Raw genomic sequence first — 16,242 nt, 5'->3', positions numbered from 1 at the left:
TACGCTTGAAAAATACATAAATTATAGTACTATCGGTCATTAAATGTACTGACGAGGCAGTCAAACAATAATTTCGTATCAAATAATATGACAAGGAGACAACCTCAAGAGACATAAACACAGATAAGTGATTATAAATACAATATACACTGTTCATGTTGCCTATACTGCTGGAATCGTAACCAAAACACAGTGCACGTGCAATTTAAATTAATAAAATAGACGAACAACATACACATTCATCAAGGGTCTGGGTTCAACTCTTGTGCTTGGCAGCCATTATTATTGTCAATACTAGCTATGTACATGTAAATGATCGACCGGGAAAAAGATGAAGAACAACTTTCGGAGGGAAAGCATTTATAGCAAGACTGTAAGTAGTACATATATAAATATGATAATAAATCACTATACTAACCCGCTTAAAGGTAAACATTCAGCTATAACCTCCCTCAACCCTACGCTTTGACCTTTGCCCCATACAACAAAAACATCCTAAAAAACATCAGCGCCTTATTTGATTGTGTGGTTAACATGCCATCTGGTGGAAGAATTTTTTAGTTTCATTTGTTTATCATTGAGTGTACACTTATCTCCAAAGTTGGAGATATTTTTAATGTCACAACGTCCCAATGTAAAAATATATTGTATAAATACATTTGATATACATTTAAACTTGTAGCTGCTGAAGATCTAAATCACAATAATATTTTAAAAGTCTGCATATGATATCAAACATGTTTAAATAGTGTGTTGAATTAGCTATTTAAAATGGCCTCTCTCATTGCCAATAGTCATGATATTTCTCATTCGATTGCCTGCTTTATATTTATCTTACAACGGAAGTTATATAAGGAATTAAACTTTTATGCTGTATTGCTATCTGTGAACGAAAGTGTGATTCATTACATGTTTCATTTCTTGTTCGCTGGACTGAAACCCACAAATTGAAACTTGCTCATATATTGGTAGCATCGCTTTTAGGGTCCCTTAATGAGGGTGTGGTGTCATGTCAAGGTGTTTCAAAGGAAGTTCGGCACAGTTGGTAAACGACCGAAGAAGCAAATGAAGTATCATAATTCTAATTCGTTGTAGTCCAAAGACTAAATGAATCCAGTTTTAATGTTTGTGACCAATGAAGATATACAACATACTTCAATTATGATTTATATTGTATATGAATACAAAGATGAAATACATCATAGTTTACCACTACAGAATCTAAACTGAACTAATCAATGCATGAATCTTGATGACGTCTGCCGCCTGGGCATTTAATTTCTGGCCGATGATCACCTGATGTTTGATGATGTAAGAAACGTGACTTGTATTGAGGCAATTTTGTGTGGCTTCAGATGTTATATATCTATGGTTGTGTTATATTTGTTGTTTATATTATACACTGTATAGTATATTAAAGAATTAAAAGTATTGCATTTCAAAAAGGCAGTGAAACTTGCCTATCGTAGCTTTCGAAACTGACCATGCCAACATAATAGGTACCGTAGTACAATTCATCTTGAGTTTTGTGTGTGATCATTTTTCTAGTAATGTGCAAATATTATATAAACATTGCTTTCCATAGAAAGTATGTGTACACAATAGTTGAGTGGGTTTGCACATGTAGATTTCAACTTCCACAACGGCTTCAGATCTTAGCTATGTTCTTTCCTAGTATAACTAACAAAACCTGTCATTTTCTATTATACTTGTAGTCTGAGGTTGCATGATAGTTTGGTGGAAGGATTTTCTAAGGAGCTGTGAAAGGACTACTAATCGAGATTGGGGAGAGTGAAATGGGGTCGAAGAAGAGCAACACTTCCACAACAAGTAAAAACAGTAAATCTGTGCAGAATAATTTAGGACGCAAGAATCATGGGAATACATCAAATATCCGTGGTTGTTCATCTGGTGAGATGCTAGACCAGTCCGAGTATCTCAGTTTCACCAAAGATCAACTTAAAACAGAATTGAAGAGAAGAGGTTTAAAGACTTCGGGCAGTAAGACAGAATTGGTATGACTACCTCTCTTTTCAATTTTGTTTTGTCCCCCCACTCTTGTATGTTTTCTCCGCAATTGAACTTGTGTCTTCCATGTATGCTCGGGATTTGTAACCTTATGCATGGCCTTAGACGTTCTATTTGATTTAACTTTAGTAGAGTAGGGTAATTAGGGTAGTGCATGACATGCGCTTTTCACCATATTACTGTCTGGGAAATAGCGTAGAATTAAGTTTATACAAATATCACAATGTGATAAAAAAGATTACTCAAATTTCAGACGGAAGCACTTTCTTTGTTTTCAATTTGTTGTTAATAATACAAAAATATCATAATATTCAGTTTTAAAAAAGTTTTGCACTCTTTTTACCGTGATGTGGAGGTCTTTGTACTTTTGTAAGACTATAATTCGTCAAGGAATTGAAAAGTTTGATATTTTGCATTTTTCTGTGTGTAATCTATGATAGGCCTATAGGAGTCAATCTCACGGCATTTGAAAGGCGAAATGTTGTATTTAGCCCTATAATTTATTTGAGAAAATATATTTCCAAACGAGAGGAAGCAAATGTATCAACATAATATCGGTCATATGACTACCCGTAATATACAATAACTGTGTAAGTTGAAAAGTAGATAGCTTACTGATGTTAGCATTATCGAAGTGATGTTGTAAATGAAGTATTTATCAACAGTGCACTCCAAACTTAGCCTATTATGTAAAATTAAACACCATAAAAATATGTTACTTTGCTTTAATAGCTGCAATAACATAATTACAAGCTTCTGAGTCAGATTACAACATAATTTATACATAAGCAGCAATTTTTAATTCAGGTGTGTTTTCTTATAGGACTTTGAATATGTCTTGACACAAATCAGTGCGTAAATTTCTGTTGGTTAGATAGCTAATCTTTGTTGTTGTTCTTTCACATACTTAGACCTACATAAGCCTACAAGAAGTTTACTTTCTCTTACTGCACACCTCGCACTCTTGCCAAGTAGCAACTGGTGATTAATCCTGCATTTCAGTCACCAATCAGATGTCAGTGGACCTATATCAGATGATGTAGATGAATAGTATTCAACTCATAGCTGCACAGAATTACATATTATATAGCCTAGATCTAGATATACATAAAAAATATGCTACCATCACATCACTTTTTCTTTCATGATCTTGCACAAAATCATTGTTGCTAATAATTGCGACCTGCTAGATTTAACTCATTATTCTGCTGGCTTCCCAATATTTACTGATAACTAAACTGACTACACGTCCTCCTATTGACAGGACAGTCCTGCTTTGGGGATGTTTGTCCTTCCATCTTCTGTGAGACTGGCAGGATGCTTAAATATCCTCCTTTGTGGACTTCAAATGTCCGCTTCTCCGCAAAATGAAGGCTTAGTTAGGAAAGAAAATATGGAAGAAACTGCAGTACATTTTTATGAAAACTGTGTAAAATATTTAGACATGCCATGCAACAAACACTTCGAGAACTTGGATAGGCCTACTTATTTCTAGTGGGCTTCGCTGAAGCAAGGACTTTTTAAAATATTGATAGTGAAACAGAATTTGTTTGACTAGTTTTCTTATGTGACGAATTTAATTTCAGAACAAGTAGATTTGTGAAATAAGTCAGAAGATACTATAGGCTAGACAAGTGTTGGAGAGAAATAAGTTATTTGTTCATTTCAGAGACCACAATGTCAGGCATCACATTTCTTCGAATATTTGATTCATATTCCTTCTAGGTAAAAAATGCGTCTGGTAAAAATAGTAGGCCTATGCCTTATATTCCAAAATTTTAACAAATTGAAACGTTCGAAAAATGTTAATTATAAGTAAAGTAATTCTGGAAGATGACCACTCTACGATTTTCGAACTTTTTTTTTTCAGAAACGATGATTATATACTCAGTTTTCGAAAGGTAATAGAAAAGCATTTTGGAAACATAATTTCGACTCTAACCTAACATAACCTATCACAACCTAAACTAACCGACCCAAGCAAAACTAACCTAATCTAAGCTAACATAACATTACCGGGTTAGCTTAGTTTAGTTTACTTTTGCTTGGGTTAAGGTTAGTTAAGGTTAGGTTAGGTTATGTTAGGTTAACTTAGTCGAAATTATGTGTTTCCGAAGTTTTTTTCTATTACCTTTCGAAAAGTCTAGCATAAAATCGATGTTTGTGGAAAAAAAAAAAAAAAAAAGTTATAAAATCGTGGAGTGGCCATCAATCCAGAATTACCCAAGTAAAAACAATAAAAGTCATTACGACGACAAAGTATAATTTGCAACTATCTTGTAATGAAATTTTAATTATTGTTAAGTGTTTCCCGAAATTATTGAAAATTTGGTCATCCAATGAATATAAGTATAAAATAACACCGCTGATAAATGCAGACATATATCTGTAATCAATAATTAATAAAATGTTATTTGCATTGATGCAATAATCATTGCACTTTTAATGTCATAATTATTCCGATGCATTTTATTTAATGTACACAACTAAGTGTATTCTTGCTGGATCAACGAAAAATCTGGTCAGTTTAAATATAACTGAACAATGTTCTTCTGATTTTGGCTGGTGTTAAGTTTTCTGCAAACCTTTAGGGGAGCAATATTCATGATGAAAACTCCAACATTACATATGGTGCATTTGACAGAAAAGATGTTTCTCTTTGCATATTATTTGTTAACCAGTCATGTCTAGTGATAGTATTCTTCTCATATGTCGTGGCGTAATTATTTGCTTTAACTGCACCCTGGTTTTTTTTTGTATGTGGCTCATTTTAGTGGTAGTGTCTGATCATGTGAATCGGGTTGCACAGTGTTTCACCTTCCACCAGCTTATAATTCTGTAAATATTTGTGAGTTAAAGATTAGATTAGATGAGGGAAAAAACAGCGTATTCCGAATCTCATCAGACTGATGGATGTCAATGATGTCATGCTGCAGTGCAATAGAAACTGCTTTCTGTTCAAAAGCTATCATAGTGGCTGTGAGAGTTGTATATGCTACGCTAGCAAGATTTTGCGAAATTTTCATATAGTCGCTTTGCTCAAATAAAAGAACACAAACACATTATTTCTTGATCCAGTAGTAATATCTGGTCAGTTGACATGTTCGTTAATAAGTCATTAACATTTTTTTTCACATGCTGCTCATTACAAACAACACAGCAGAATACACCACTATGACACTACAGTACAAGATGTCATTCGTCTGCTAATTCCCGCTCTTTACGAGAACCAATCAGATTCGTTGATGGACACATCCACCACATCTGCAAGCTGACAGAAAGTGCTGCTACAATGCTGGAGCATTAATGATGTCATCGCTGAAATTTGGAACACCGTTCATCCTATCAGATTGCTCAGTGCTGAGAATCGAAATACACTTTGACATGGTTAGAGTAGGTTAAATGAGGTGATAACTAAGTGATAGGAGATGGACTGTGACTAGGTCAGACACAGATGTCACTACTGTTTCCTCATAACTGGCCACAATTGGTGCTGCTGAAGTAAAGAAGTACCTTTTTTATAAGTGAAGACTCAAATGTTCAAAAATTATTTTTCTGGGTTTATATTGGTGCCTTTCTTTGCTAGGATATCAGTATTCTCGTTCCCTTCCATTCCAATATGGCAAGGTATTCATTGAAATTAGATTTTTTTTAGCTAAATTTGCTAGCTGTTTAATTAGTTTCCTTGTTCCTTTAATTGTTTCCGTATTGGGTTTGCTTTTGGTGCTATTGCTAATAGAACTGATTTTGAATCTATCAATAACACTGTTTTGCTGAATGCCTGTGGTCTGCATAGGGCCTATTAGCGTAAAGCTATTTTTTTAACTGCAGTATTAAAATTTGTTTTGTTCTCTCCAACTCATGTGTAATGAGAGAATAGGAAAGAATATATTATGTCTGCACCTGCACTTTCCTTTATAAATTACCCATCCGTGTATATTTCGAGTCATTTGTTAGGTAGGCACCTTTTTTCTGTGTATTAATTCGACATATAAAACTTTGGTTGTTTTTTATATTTAAACATTTATTTATTTTGGTGTAGTTAAGGTCATCAGGCCTTCTCTTTCACACCACCAGAAATACAAATAGAATAACATAAAAAAATGCTATAAACAAAGTAAACCACACGAATGTACAGGATGATTCACAAGAATTTACTGCCACTTATGGAGTTTATTTCCGAAGACATTCTGAGCAAAAACTCATATAAACATGTGTCCTAATCTCAATATTTTCAGAGTTACACTAATTTGAAGTAGTTTGTAAAATACCATTATTATTTAGTTTTAAGGATAAAAGAATATTACAGATAAAGAATGAACTATTCGAGAGTATCATCTCTTTAATTAGCAAGTACTCTAAAGCTAAAAATGTGTTGTGAATTCCATAACTTAGTTGCTTCGTACAGCTTTTTTGTTTCGATTTTTAACTACAAAATTACATTTTTCTTGCGTATTTATCACAAAAATTGTTGCAAATCACGCCAATCTTGTAAATTCTTCAAGACTGTACATTAGGATGCACAATTAAACTATAAAGAATGAAGTTCCTATAAGTCGTATGATTTGTAACAATTTTTGTGCTAAGTGCGTAGAAATAATGTAATTTTTAGTTAAATTTAAAAACAAAATCTGTACAAAGGAATTAACACATTTTTAGCTTCAGAACACTAGCCAATTAAAGAAATATTTCTGAATAGTTCATTCTCTATTTGTAATATTCTTTTACCCTTAAAACTAAAGAAAAAAGGTATTTTACTAATAACTTCATATTAGTGTAACTGAAAATATTGAGATTAAGACACATGTTAATATGACATTTTTTGCTCAGAATGTCTTCAGAAATAAGCTCCATAGGTGGCAATAAATCCTCGTGAATCATCCTATATATACAGGTTTACAATCACACAAACATTAAATGAGTGATTAAGTATCATAAATATATCCTAGTTAATTAACAAACATAACAAGAAACTTGAAATTTTGATCTAGAGTAAAAACACAAATCAATACATCTGCCAAAATCTAAAAACCAAGGAATGAGACAAAATTTTTCAGTTTAATTTTGAATTGTGATATTGTCCAGCAATCCCTGATGTCATTATGCAACAAATTTCAAAGGCGAGGTATTTCTACAGTGTAGGAGGATGAGTATAAAGTAGTTGTGATGAGGGATAGAAAGAAGTGCTTGATGTCTGTTTCGAAGAGTTGTAAGAAATTTAAAGCACAATAGCTTATAATTTGGAGTAAAAGTAGGGTGAGCTCACCAGTAGTTGACCAGTTAAGGAACATTCGTTTCTTAAATGTCCATTTTGTTTGAAGATAAAGTCACAAGGAAAAGATTTCTACAGTAAAAGTATAATAAAATATTGACAAAAGCAATGGTGCTATTCAATGTGTGTTTAAAGCAATGTAACATGATGAAATTTATTTTTAAACTCGTGGCTTACAAAAATACCAGTAGTTGACCGCAATGTGTCAGTAAATGACCAGTTTTCGACCAGTAGTTGACCACCACTACAAAAAATTAGATATAGCTATTTTAACATAGAAGAGAGACATATTCTATTACATAAAAATGCATTTACATTCTAACCAAGATTTTAACCTGTAAAATTGAAAATATGAATCCCGTAAGTGTATCTTTTTCATAGTTTTCCTGCGTTCAGGAAAAATACACTGCACTGTATCCTGAGATATAGTATCAGTATCTTCTTGTGCCAGCCACTTGAATACATTTCCAGCCACTTATTGAGCAAATAGATCAAAATCTTCTTCCTTTTTCTTTACCACTTTTCCCACAAAGTAAATGACAAGTTTTCCTCGATATATATTTCACAATGCCCTATGACCCGTATTTCATATGGTTCTCATCACCACTGCTTTGGTTGTTGCTAGCTTCCTCAGAAATGTCCAAAGGCATGTCATCAGAGTCCAATGATGAAGTCTGGAATTCTAGCTCAATCTGGCTGAGAGGCCTTTGGTTTTTTTTTTTTTTTTTTTTTTTTTAGAATTTTTGCTATCAGATCTTCTCTGATTACTTCCGTCTCTTTTCTTTTCCCCACATTGTTTTTTTCTATCTTCCCTCTGTATTTCTTTCTTTTTGTTAACATTTAAATCCTAATGATATTTTAGTCACCTGTTACTCATAATCTCATGTTGTAAACACATTTTTCTGCTGCATTTCCTCAGTCTGCATTTCTTCTCCATTTTGCTGTGCTTCTTCAACATTACTGTTTTTGACAAGTCAATATGGCACCATCAGCAGTGTTGTTAGAATTATTGGGTTGTATGCATCTTTTCCATAATTTTAACCAATTGCAGGAGAGATCAGGTGCCACGTCATCTCCAGTCCAGTTTTCATTAGCTGCAACAGTTCTAAATTCTTCAGTGCATCCAGCTTTCATAGCCGATTCCAAATACATCTGGTATTTCACATTAAACTTTGCTGGTTTGAGGTTTACAGTTCCATTTCCATCAACACACACAAACTCAAGGCTCATACATTGAGAATAATCTACGGAATTTGTATCAAATGGAAAGATGCCACATTTACGGAAACCATTCTGGAGTGGCTCTTTCATCGAACATTCTCTCTAGTGACTGACCAAAATTTGTTTTTTATACTGCACATCCCTAATACTTATATGGCAAATCCTCAACTGCATTTATCCATCCAGTTTTTAAGAGCTCAAATACAGAAATATCAGCAGGTTATAGAATGTGTGTAGCATTTATAAGCAAGGCAAACAGAAGAATTTTATTTTCTGCACACAATTTGGCAACTATGGTGACCATCAATTTAGGAGGAGGCATTCTATCCTTCAGCTTATTTTTATTCATTTATTTATTTTAGTAGGTTATTTTACAACGCTTTATCAACATCTTAATTAATCTAGCGTCTGAATGAGATGGAGGTAATAATGCTGGTGAAATGAGTCCGAGGTCCAGCACCGAAAGTTACCCAGCATTTACTCATATTGGGTTGAGGGAAAACCCCAGAAAAAAACCTCAAACACTCAAACAGGTAACTTGCCCCGACTGGGAATCGGATCCGGGCCACCTGGTTTTGCTGCCAGACGCCTAACCATTACTCCACACGTGTGGACTTCAGCTTATTAGTCAGGGTGGAATGTAGTATTTCGTATTTTCTTGCAATTTTCGAATTGGAATAAAGTCATTTGAGCATCCTTAACTCCATTATTTTAGGATTATTTTATATATTTGAAGAATTTTTTTTTCCATTTTTTGACCTAGTCATAAGAAATAGTTGCAAACATTTAAAACACAGATTACATACAATCTACATGATTTACATACAAAGGAAAGATCACATTTGCAAGTGATGGACAACTACTGGATATCACTTTATTTTAAACTGGTCCAGTAGTTGACCGGTCTGGTCAACTACTGGTGCTTGATAAAAATTAAGAACTAGTAAATGACCACCCCTATTAATTACTCGTAAGAACTATAAACACTGAAAATGTGTGTATACATAGTTCCTATAGCTTATGCAGAAGGCAAAATATGCATTCATTCAATATAATATAATTATATTTCAGAGCAGTGTTCATATTTCTGTACACCTGCTACAACACTTCCCTAATAGCAAGCACCAGCTGAAGCCATACTGCAAACACAAGCTTTGTTTCCCAAATTTCCTGCTTTATGTAAAACCATAATTTCGTGTTATACTGTTGTCATATGAAACAAAGAGATGTTAAAGATTATATATAACTGAAGAAATATTTTTCATTGGTGCCAAAATGCTTATTTTTAATTAAAACATTCCCATGTGATCAACTACTGGTGAGGTCACCCTATGCATGATTCTGAATAGAAGAGACAGTGAATATATTGTTCTTCAGATGCACCAATGAAAGTAATTGAAAGGAAAGCATTATGTGGTCAAATTTACGAGTATTGCAGATGAATCCTGTGCACACATTATAAACACGATGTAATATCTCAGCTTAGAGTGAACTTATGTAAGTTAGCAAGAAATTACACTAATGTGTGCAATGTGATTTCTCCATGTAAACTTATATTAAAAATGTACACTTAGATATCCTGCATTCTCTGTTCTTTGTATCTTAGTATCTCCGTAGTTTAGGTTTATTCCAACTGGCTTCTTTCGTAATGAGAACTGAAAATAAGTCTTTCCTGTGTTTACTAACATATTATTTGTACACCAGGTTTTAAGTGCTGTTGATGATGACTAAATGATAGCTTGCAGTTTTGCACTGTGTTTGATTTTTGTGAAGTCCAAATAACCAATTGTCAGCAAAAAGTGCTGTTTTAGTGCCAAATTTTTGTAGCTGCTGTGGTAGATCATATATATATATAAAATATCGTGCTTAATACGGACCTTGAGGTAAGCCTGAATGGGTTTGTTTATATTTAGAGATTGCTGTGCCTTAAGTTGTACAACAATCTTTGAGTAACATATCCAACTTAACATATTGAATTTTATGCCTAATTGCTGTAGTTTCTTGATGAGATGCATTTCCAAACATTATCATATGCTGATTTATGATCAACAAATACAGCCAATATATCCTCTTTTTATTAAATCCATCTTTAAAGTCTTGGCTTAATAAAATTACCTGTTCATTTGTTGAATGATCTTTTCTAAATCCAACTTACTGTGATGATAGAAGTTTATTCGTTTCTAAAGACCAGTTTATCTTGTCTGATATCCTTTCCATAATAGCCAAATAACTGGTTAATGATGTAGGTCTGTTGCTCTCAATTTTGTCTGCAGGTTTACTGGTTTCAATATTGGAATAATATTACTTTTTTCCAATTTGCAGGAACTGAAGTCTTCCAAATTATGAAAGTTAAGCAAGGTGTGTAGCTCTAACACGAAGTGCTTGATGAATTCGGGATGAATATTATCTGTACTAGAGACTTTATTGCTACTAATCTTACTAATAGCAGTTGACAGCTCTGAGGGTTATAAGTCGTCTTTAGTTACAACATTGGAGTTTTGAACTTGCTTAATTTCCTTAATTTCTAATTTCACTTTTTGTCTTGTAAGTTTAGGTGCAGAATAATGAATATTCAAAGCTGATGGAATTTTACGATCATCTGCTACACTTAAATGCCCATATATAGTGGTTATTTAGGGACCTTCTTTTTTGTACAGGAAATACATATTTATATACTTTGATACTGCCTTCTTTATAATCTAAACTTTCTATGAATTCATTGAACGAATATCTTTAGGCATATAGTAATAGTAGGCTATACCTTTTAAAAATAAATGTATCACATATGCATACTACCCTCTTTGTGTATATTTCGGATTCCAAATTCTGGTGTTCACATATTTTTGGCTGACACTGGAGGTTTGACTTTAGCTATGATTCAGTGGCTAGTGGGTTGCTGTTGTGGGACATGGTAGTAAGGACTGTGTGCAATTGTGGATGAATGTATTTAACTTGCTTTCCCTACCCTTTAACGTTTGCTAATGTTTGATCAACTTTCGACTTTCTCCTCTGCAAAATTTTGTTTAAGTCCTTCAAGTGGAATAATGTGATTAAAGTGAGACAGGTGGACTTTAGGCTCTGAGCTCACAAAAATGTTAAAATATCTAAGTCCCAAGAATCCTTGCAAAAACACAACCTCGTCTACTTTTCAGTTACAGTTTATAGTCTCTCCTTTTCTTCTTCACTGATTCAGAGGATTAATAGGATTTATGTCTTCTATATTTCATCATTAATGAAAAATATTTCATTTAAGAAGTTTCTTCTGAATACACAACCATTATCTCTTCCATCCTTAAAAAAATTTTAGATTGATTTTGGGCCAATTAGTTTTCTATCAAATAAGTGTATAAGATTATTTCTGTGAACATAAAGTGGCAAGAGCATGCTTCTGACCGAGTATGCTCTTCAATCTGATACCATGGTTATATAGTCTTGGAAATTCTGTTACCTTAATTTTCATTATATCTTCATGGCCTGTGCTTTTTGTAACTTTATCTTTCATTTGTCAGTTATAGTCATGACACTAAATTCACTGCTTATTTGGTAAAAAGAAGTACAGATGTTAGTAAAAATACAATTAAATAAAGTTAGAAAGAAAATTTAAAACAGAACTTACAGGCCTAGAGCTTAACACTAATTTAAATTATATTGTCTAATGCTTGGCCATTGGAAATGAAGTCATTAGCACTCTTTCTCTCTTAATATGTTTCTATTATAGATCCAGCAGGTGGGACATTACAGGTTTGAAGATGGTCTTCAGTATTTTCTTCTTGATCACATAGAGGGAAGTTTGGTTTATTGTAAATTCCTATTTTGTTTAAGTGCTTTGCTAAACAGTCGTGTTCTGTGATAAGTCTGAATTTTTCTACTGCAGTTTTGCGAGGTGCTTGAGGGATGGTTTCTGGTTTATTAATAATAAATATTCCACTTTTTGTCCTTCGCTTTGTTATGTAATTCTTGGTTATGTTGGTCTTAATTTTAAATATTTTAGTCTAAAGGATTCAAAGCACTATAATTATCTAAGCTACTATAATAAATTTTGAACAGGTAGAATGTTCAAAATATTTTATAAGTAAATTATTTCCATATTTGGATGGTTTATGAGACTAAAGTTTACTCCTGGAACTGAGATTAAGTTAACTTAGATTAAGACAACATCACATAACAGCACAGTATCCTTTGAAAAAGAAGTACAGCCATTACTGTAGTTCTGTATTACAGATTTAACACCTGAAATGGTCTTCATCCTGTAAAATAAAATCAAAAGACAAAATTATTTAAAATTGCATGTCACCGTGATTTGGGACATTTATTTACTACTCATCACTTACTACAACAGAAGAAGGCTCACAAAGTTCTTGTGGAACTGCAACAGACTAGCAGACTTAATATTTAAAAACCACTGGAATTGGAATGATTTCATCATCATTTCTAATTGTTAATTTATTCCACAAAATTGTGAAGGTTAACAAAATTATGGTAATTTAATCATTCAAACACTTGCTATAACAACAATTCATTCTCAGAATTCAAAACTGTTAGTATTTTTTGAGGCTGTCAGATTCCATTCTGTGCTGTGCTATAACTCACGCTGCAGCAGGAAAAAGAGAGCCCACATTGCTACTAAGTAATAACATGATAATGACAATGAGCACTAACCTGAGTTACAAGAATTGTTTAAAATTTTGTCCCTCAGCAGCAACACATTTTCAACATGTGTGTAGAAAATTCCATTAACATGCATAAGTTCGTCAGGTGTGATTAAAGAAATTTCTCGACTGATAGTTTCTTTTAGTTCCTTTATTGCGCTGGGATTATTCTTGTAAACTTTGTCTTTTAAATTCACCCATAAATAAAACTCTCACACAATGAGATCAGGGTTACAAGGGAGCACTGATAACTCTATCCTCAGAAATCTTTGAATTAAGATCTAATGATTCATAAGCAGTGTGTGCAGTACCATAATTCTGCTGCAAGAATGATTGCTGGCTTTCATTGTCCATTAGTAGTTCGAAAAAAAGTTTTAATATTTCTTCCCGATATTTTGCAGCATTGATAGTGTGTCCATAAAAAAAAAATAGGTCCTATTATTCTGTCTGAATTCAAACCGTACCACACACCAGTATTTTGTATCATGCATTGGAACTTCATACACAAGCTAGGTGTTCTCTGTGCCCCAGTATCAGTTGTTTTGTGAAATGATGTATCTGTGTAGTTCAAACCATGTTTCATCCAAAAAATCTTTAATTCAAGTCCACTCTATCAGCAACACTCTCCCTCATCCAGTTACAAAATCGGAATCTACTTGTGTGATTCCATTGTAGTAGCAGTTCGTGAACTACTGTAATTTTATAGAGTTTTAATTGTTTAGTGGCAATTTTTGTTTAGGATTTTGAAATAATTGTTTCCTGAACAAGTTGATGGAGAGTTGTTCACCTATTTTATCTCATTTTTCTTTCATATGAACTTGAGTCTGGTAACAGATTTTTTTTTTTTTTTTTTTTTACCATTAAGAGAGTCTGTGTATCACTACTTTTAACAACTTGACTAACAGTTACCCTACCTGGAACAGGATTTCCAGGACATTTTCTTGCAAATTGTCTTACCACTGTTCTGCTCGAGTTCTTTTTTTACATATCTGTCATACACTAAACTCTTTGTCATCAACTACACTTGTGAATGCAAGGTAATCTATAGCAAATCCTCGGCCTCATATCGCCAAATATTATCTCGCTATCACCAATCTCATCGACGCTAAATAACCTAGTAGTTGATACGTCGTTAAATAACCAACTAAAATAAAAAAATAAATCGACTACACTTAATGCCTTGGCATAACTAACAATGAATATGTCTTATGCACAATAATAACTATTTTAACACAGAACTTAGTAACACGTCAACTCATTAACTGACTGGTGACTCAGCATCTCATTCATATTCATTCATAGCTTTCTGCCCAAGAGCAACTTTCACTGCAAACCCAATATTCTCCAATATTTCCTATTTTCTGCCTTCCTCTTAGTCGCTGCATACGAACCATGTATTTTAATGTTGTCACTCAGCATCTCTTGGTGTTGTCGGCCTGGTTGGCAGATTTGGTATAGTGCTGACCTTCTATGTCCGAGGTTGTGGGTTCGATCCCGGGCCAGGTCGATGGCATTTAAGTGAGCTTAAATCGACAGACTCATGTCAGTAGATTTACTGGCATGTAAAAGAACTCCTGAAGGACAAAATTCCAGCACATCGGCGATGCTGATATAACCTCGGCAGTTGCGAGCATTGTTAAATAAAACACAACATTTCCCTTGGTTTCTAATTCATTCTGTAATTATGTCTGAACTCTCAGAGATCTTTTAGGTTATAACTTTTAACAAATTTATGTATTACGAGAAATATCCCAGAACACTAGCACATTGATTTAATTTAATAAAAGAATAATTATTTATTAAATTCATTAGATTTCTCGTAGAACTTAACCCTTAGGAGTCATGCGTGCGTTATAGTGGTCAGCTAGTATTATGGTCATGAGGGATATACATACTAGGTTCAAAAAGTTCCCGGAATTTGCTAGTATCATAGAAACAACGTACCTTAAACACTATTCTACAGCATTCCCTTCAAAATAGTTGCCTTCCGCAACAACACACTTCTGCCAACGCGTGTTGAGTTCCTGGAAGCAGGCCTGGAAGCCATTTTGTGAAACCCGTCTTAGTGCTCTCGTCGCGTTTGCGATAACCTCTTCAGCATTGAATCTCCGTCCTTTCAGATGACTTTTCAGACGGGGAAACAGAAAGTAATCAGGTGGTGAGAGATCAGGAGAGTATGGTGGGTGATCCAAAGCAGTTATGTTGTGCCTGGCAAGAAAATTCTTTACAATAATTGCGCGATGAGCAGGTGCATTGTCATGCATAAGGAACCAGTTGTTTTCTACCCACTTTTCTGGACGTTTCCTTCTCACTGCGTCCCGGAGGCGACGGAGGATTTTTACTTACAATTCTTTCGTTACAGTACGACCTTCTGGAATGAACTCATGGTGGATGAGACCCTGAGAGTCGAAGAAAACTTCCAACATAACTTTGCCTTTGGAAGTGTCCATAGGAAATTTTTGCTTCCGAGGAGATGTTTTCGATTTCCACTCAGATGACTGTCGTTTAGGGACTGGGTCGTACAAGTAGCACCAAGTTTCATCACCAGCAATAATTTTGTTTAAGAAGTCACCATCTTCATCGGCCATACTGATCATGTCCCCAGCAAGAGTCATTCTTGTTTCTTTCTGTTCTGCCGACAACATTTTCGGAACTAACTTCTGAGACACGTAATGCATGTTGAGATGCTTGTGAAGAACATTGTGTACACTTCCGACTGATATTCCGACCTCTTCTGCTATCTCTTTTATGGTTTTACGTCGGTCGTCCCTCACAACATTACGCACACACTGAGCGATTGCTTCATTTGTTGCAGTTGTTGGTCGGCCGCTGCGTACGTCATCTTTGATGCTATCGCGGCCACCAGAAAAGCGTTTATGCCAGGCATACACTTGAGTTTTTTTCATTGCTGCTTCGTCATATGCTTCTTCCAACAATCTTAATGTCTCTGCAGGAGTTTTGTGTAACAAAACACAGAACTTGATGTTTGTACGTTGCTCTATGGACATCATTACAAAATGCGACGAACAAACAAAACACTATGATAAACAATTGCCTACAACTCAAAACCAA

General features: G+C 34.2%; 2 protein-coding genes across 8 annotated transcripts in view; one reads left to right on the top strand and one right to left on the bottom strand.

The window, feature by feature from the left end:
- LOC138698154 (uncharacterized) overlaps window positions 1-555 on the bottom strand; it is a 102,326-nt gene extending 101,771 nt beyond the window's left edge. Inside the window, exon 1 of one of the 2 annotated variants that reach the window (XM_069823900.1) lies at window positions 419-555. The gene's annotated coding sequence lies outside the window, so the exon portion shown is untranslated. Of the gene's footprint in view, window positions 1-235; window positions 280-418 lie in introns of those variants that run through there. The other variant, XM_069823909.1, reaches the window with a different exon arrangement.
- Window positions 556-913: 358 nt separating this feature from the next.
- Window positions 914-16,242, top strand: part of Tango5 (Transport and Golgi organization 5) — a 75,435-nt gene continuing 60,106 nt past the window's right edge. Inside the window, exons 1-2 of one of the 6 annotated variants that reach the window (XM_069823920.1) lie at window positions 914-1,311; window positions 1,716-2,015. In XM_069823920.1, coding sequence (XP_069680021.1) covers window positions 1,797-2,015 — 219 coding nt within the window. In that variant the 5' untranslated portion in view covers window positions 914-1,311; window positions 1,716-1,796. The other 5 variants (XM_069823916.1, XM_069823946.1, XM_069823966.1 and 2 more) reach the window with 5 other exon arrangements.

The sequence above is a fragment of the Periplaneta americana genome, chromosome 1 (genome assembly GCF_040183065.1).
Source record: "Periplaneta americana isolate PAMFEO1 chromosome 1, P.americana_PAMFEO1_priV1, whole genome shotgun sequence".
In the NCBI taxonomy this organism is placed as follows: domain Eukaryota; kingdom Metazoa; phylum Arthropoda; class Insecta; order Blattodea; family Blattidae; genus Periplaneta; species Periplaneta americana.
This window is presented reverse-complemented; position numbering and strand designations above follow the sequence as displayed.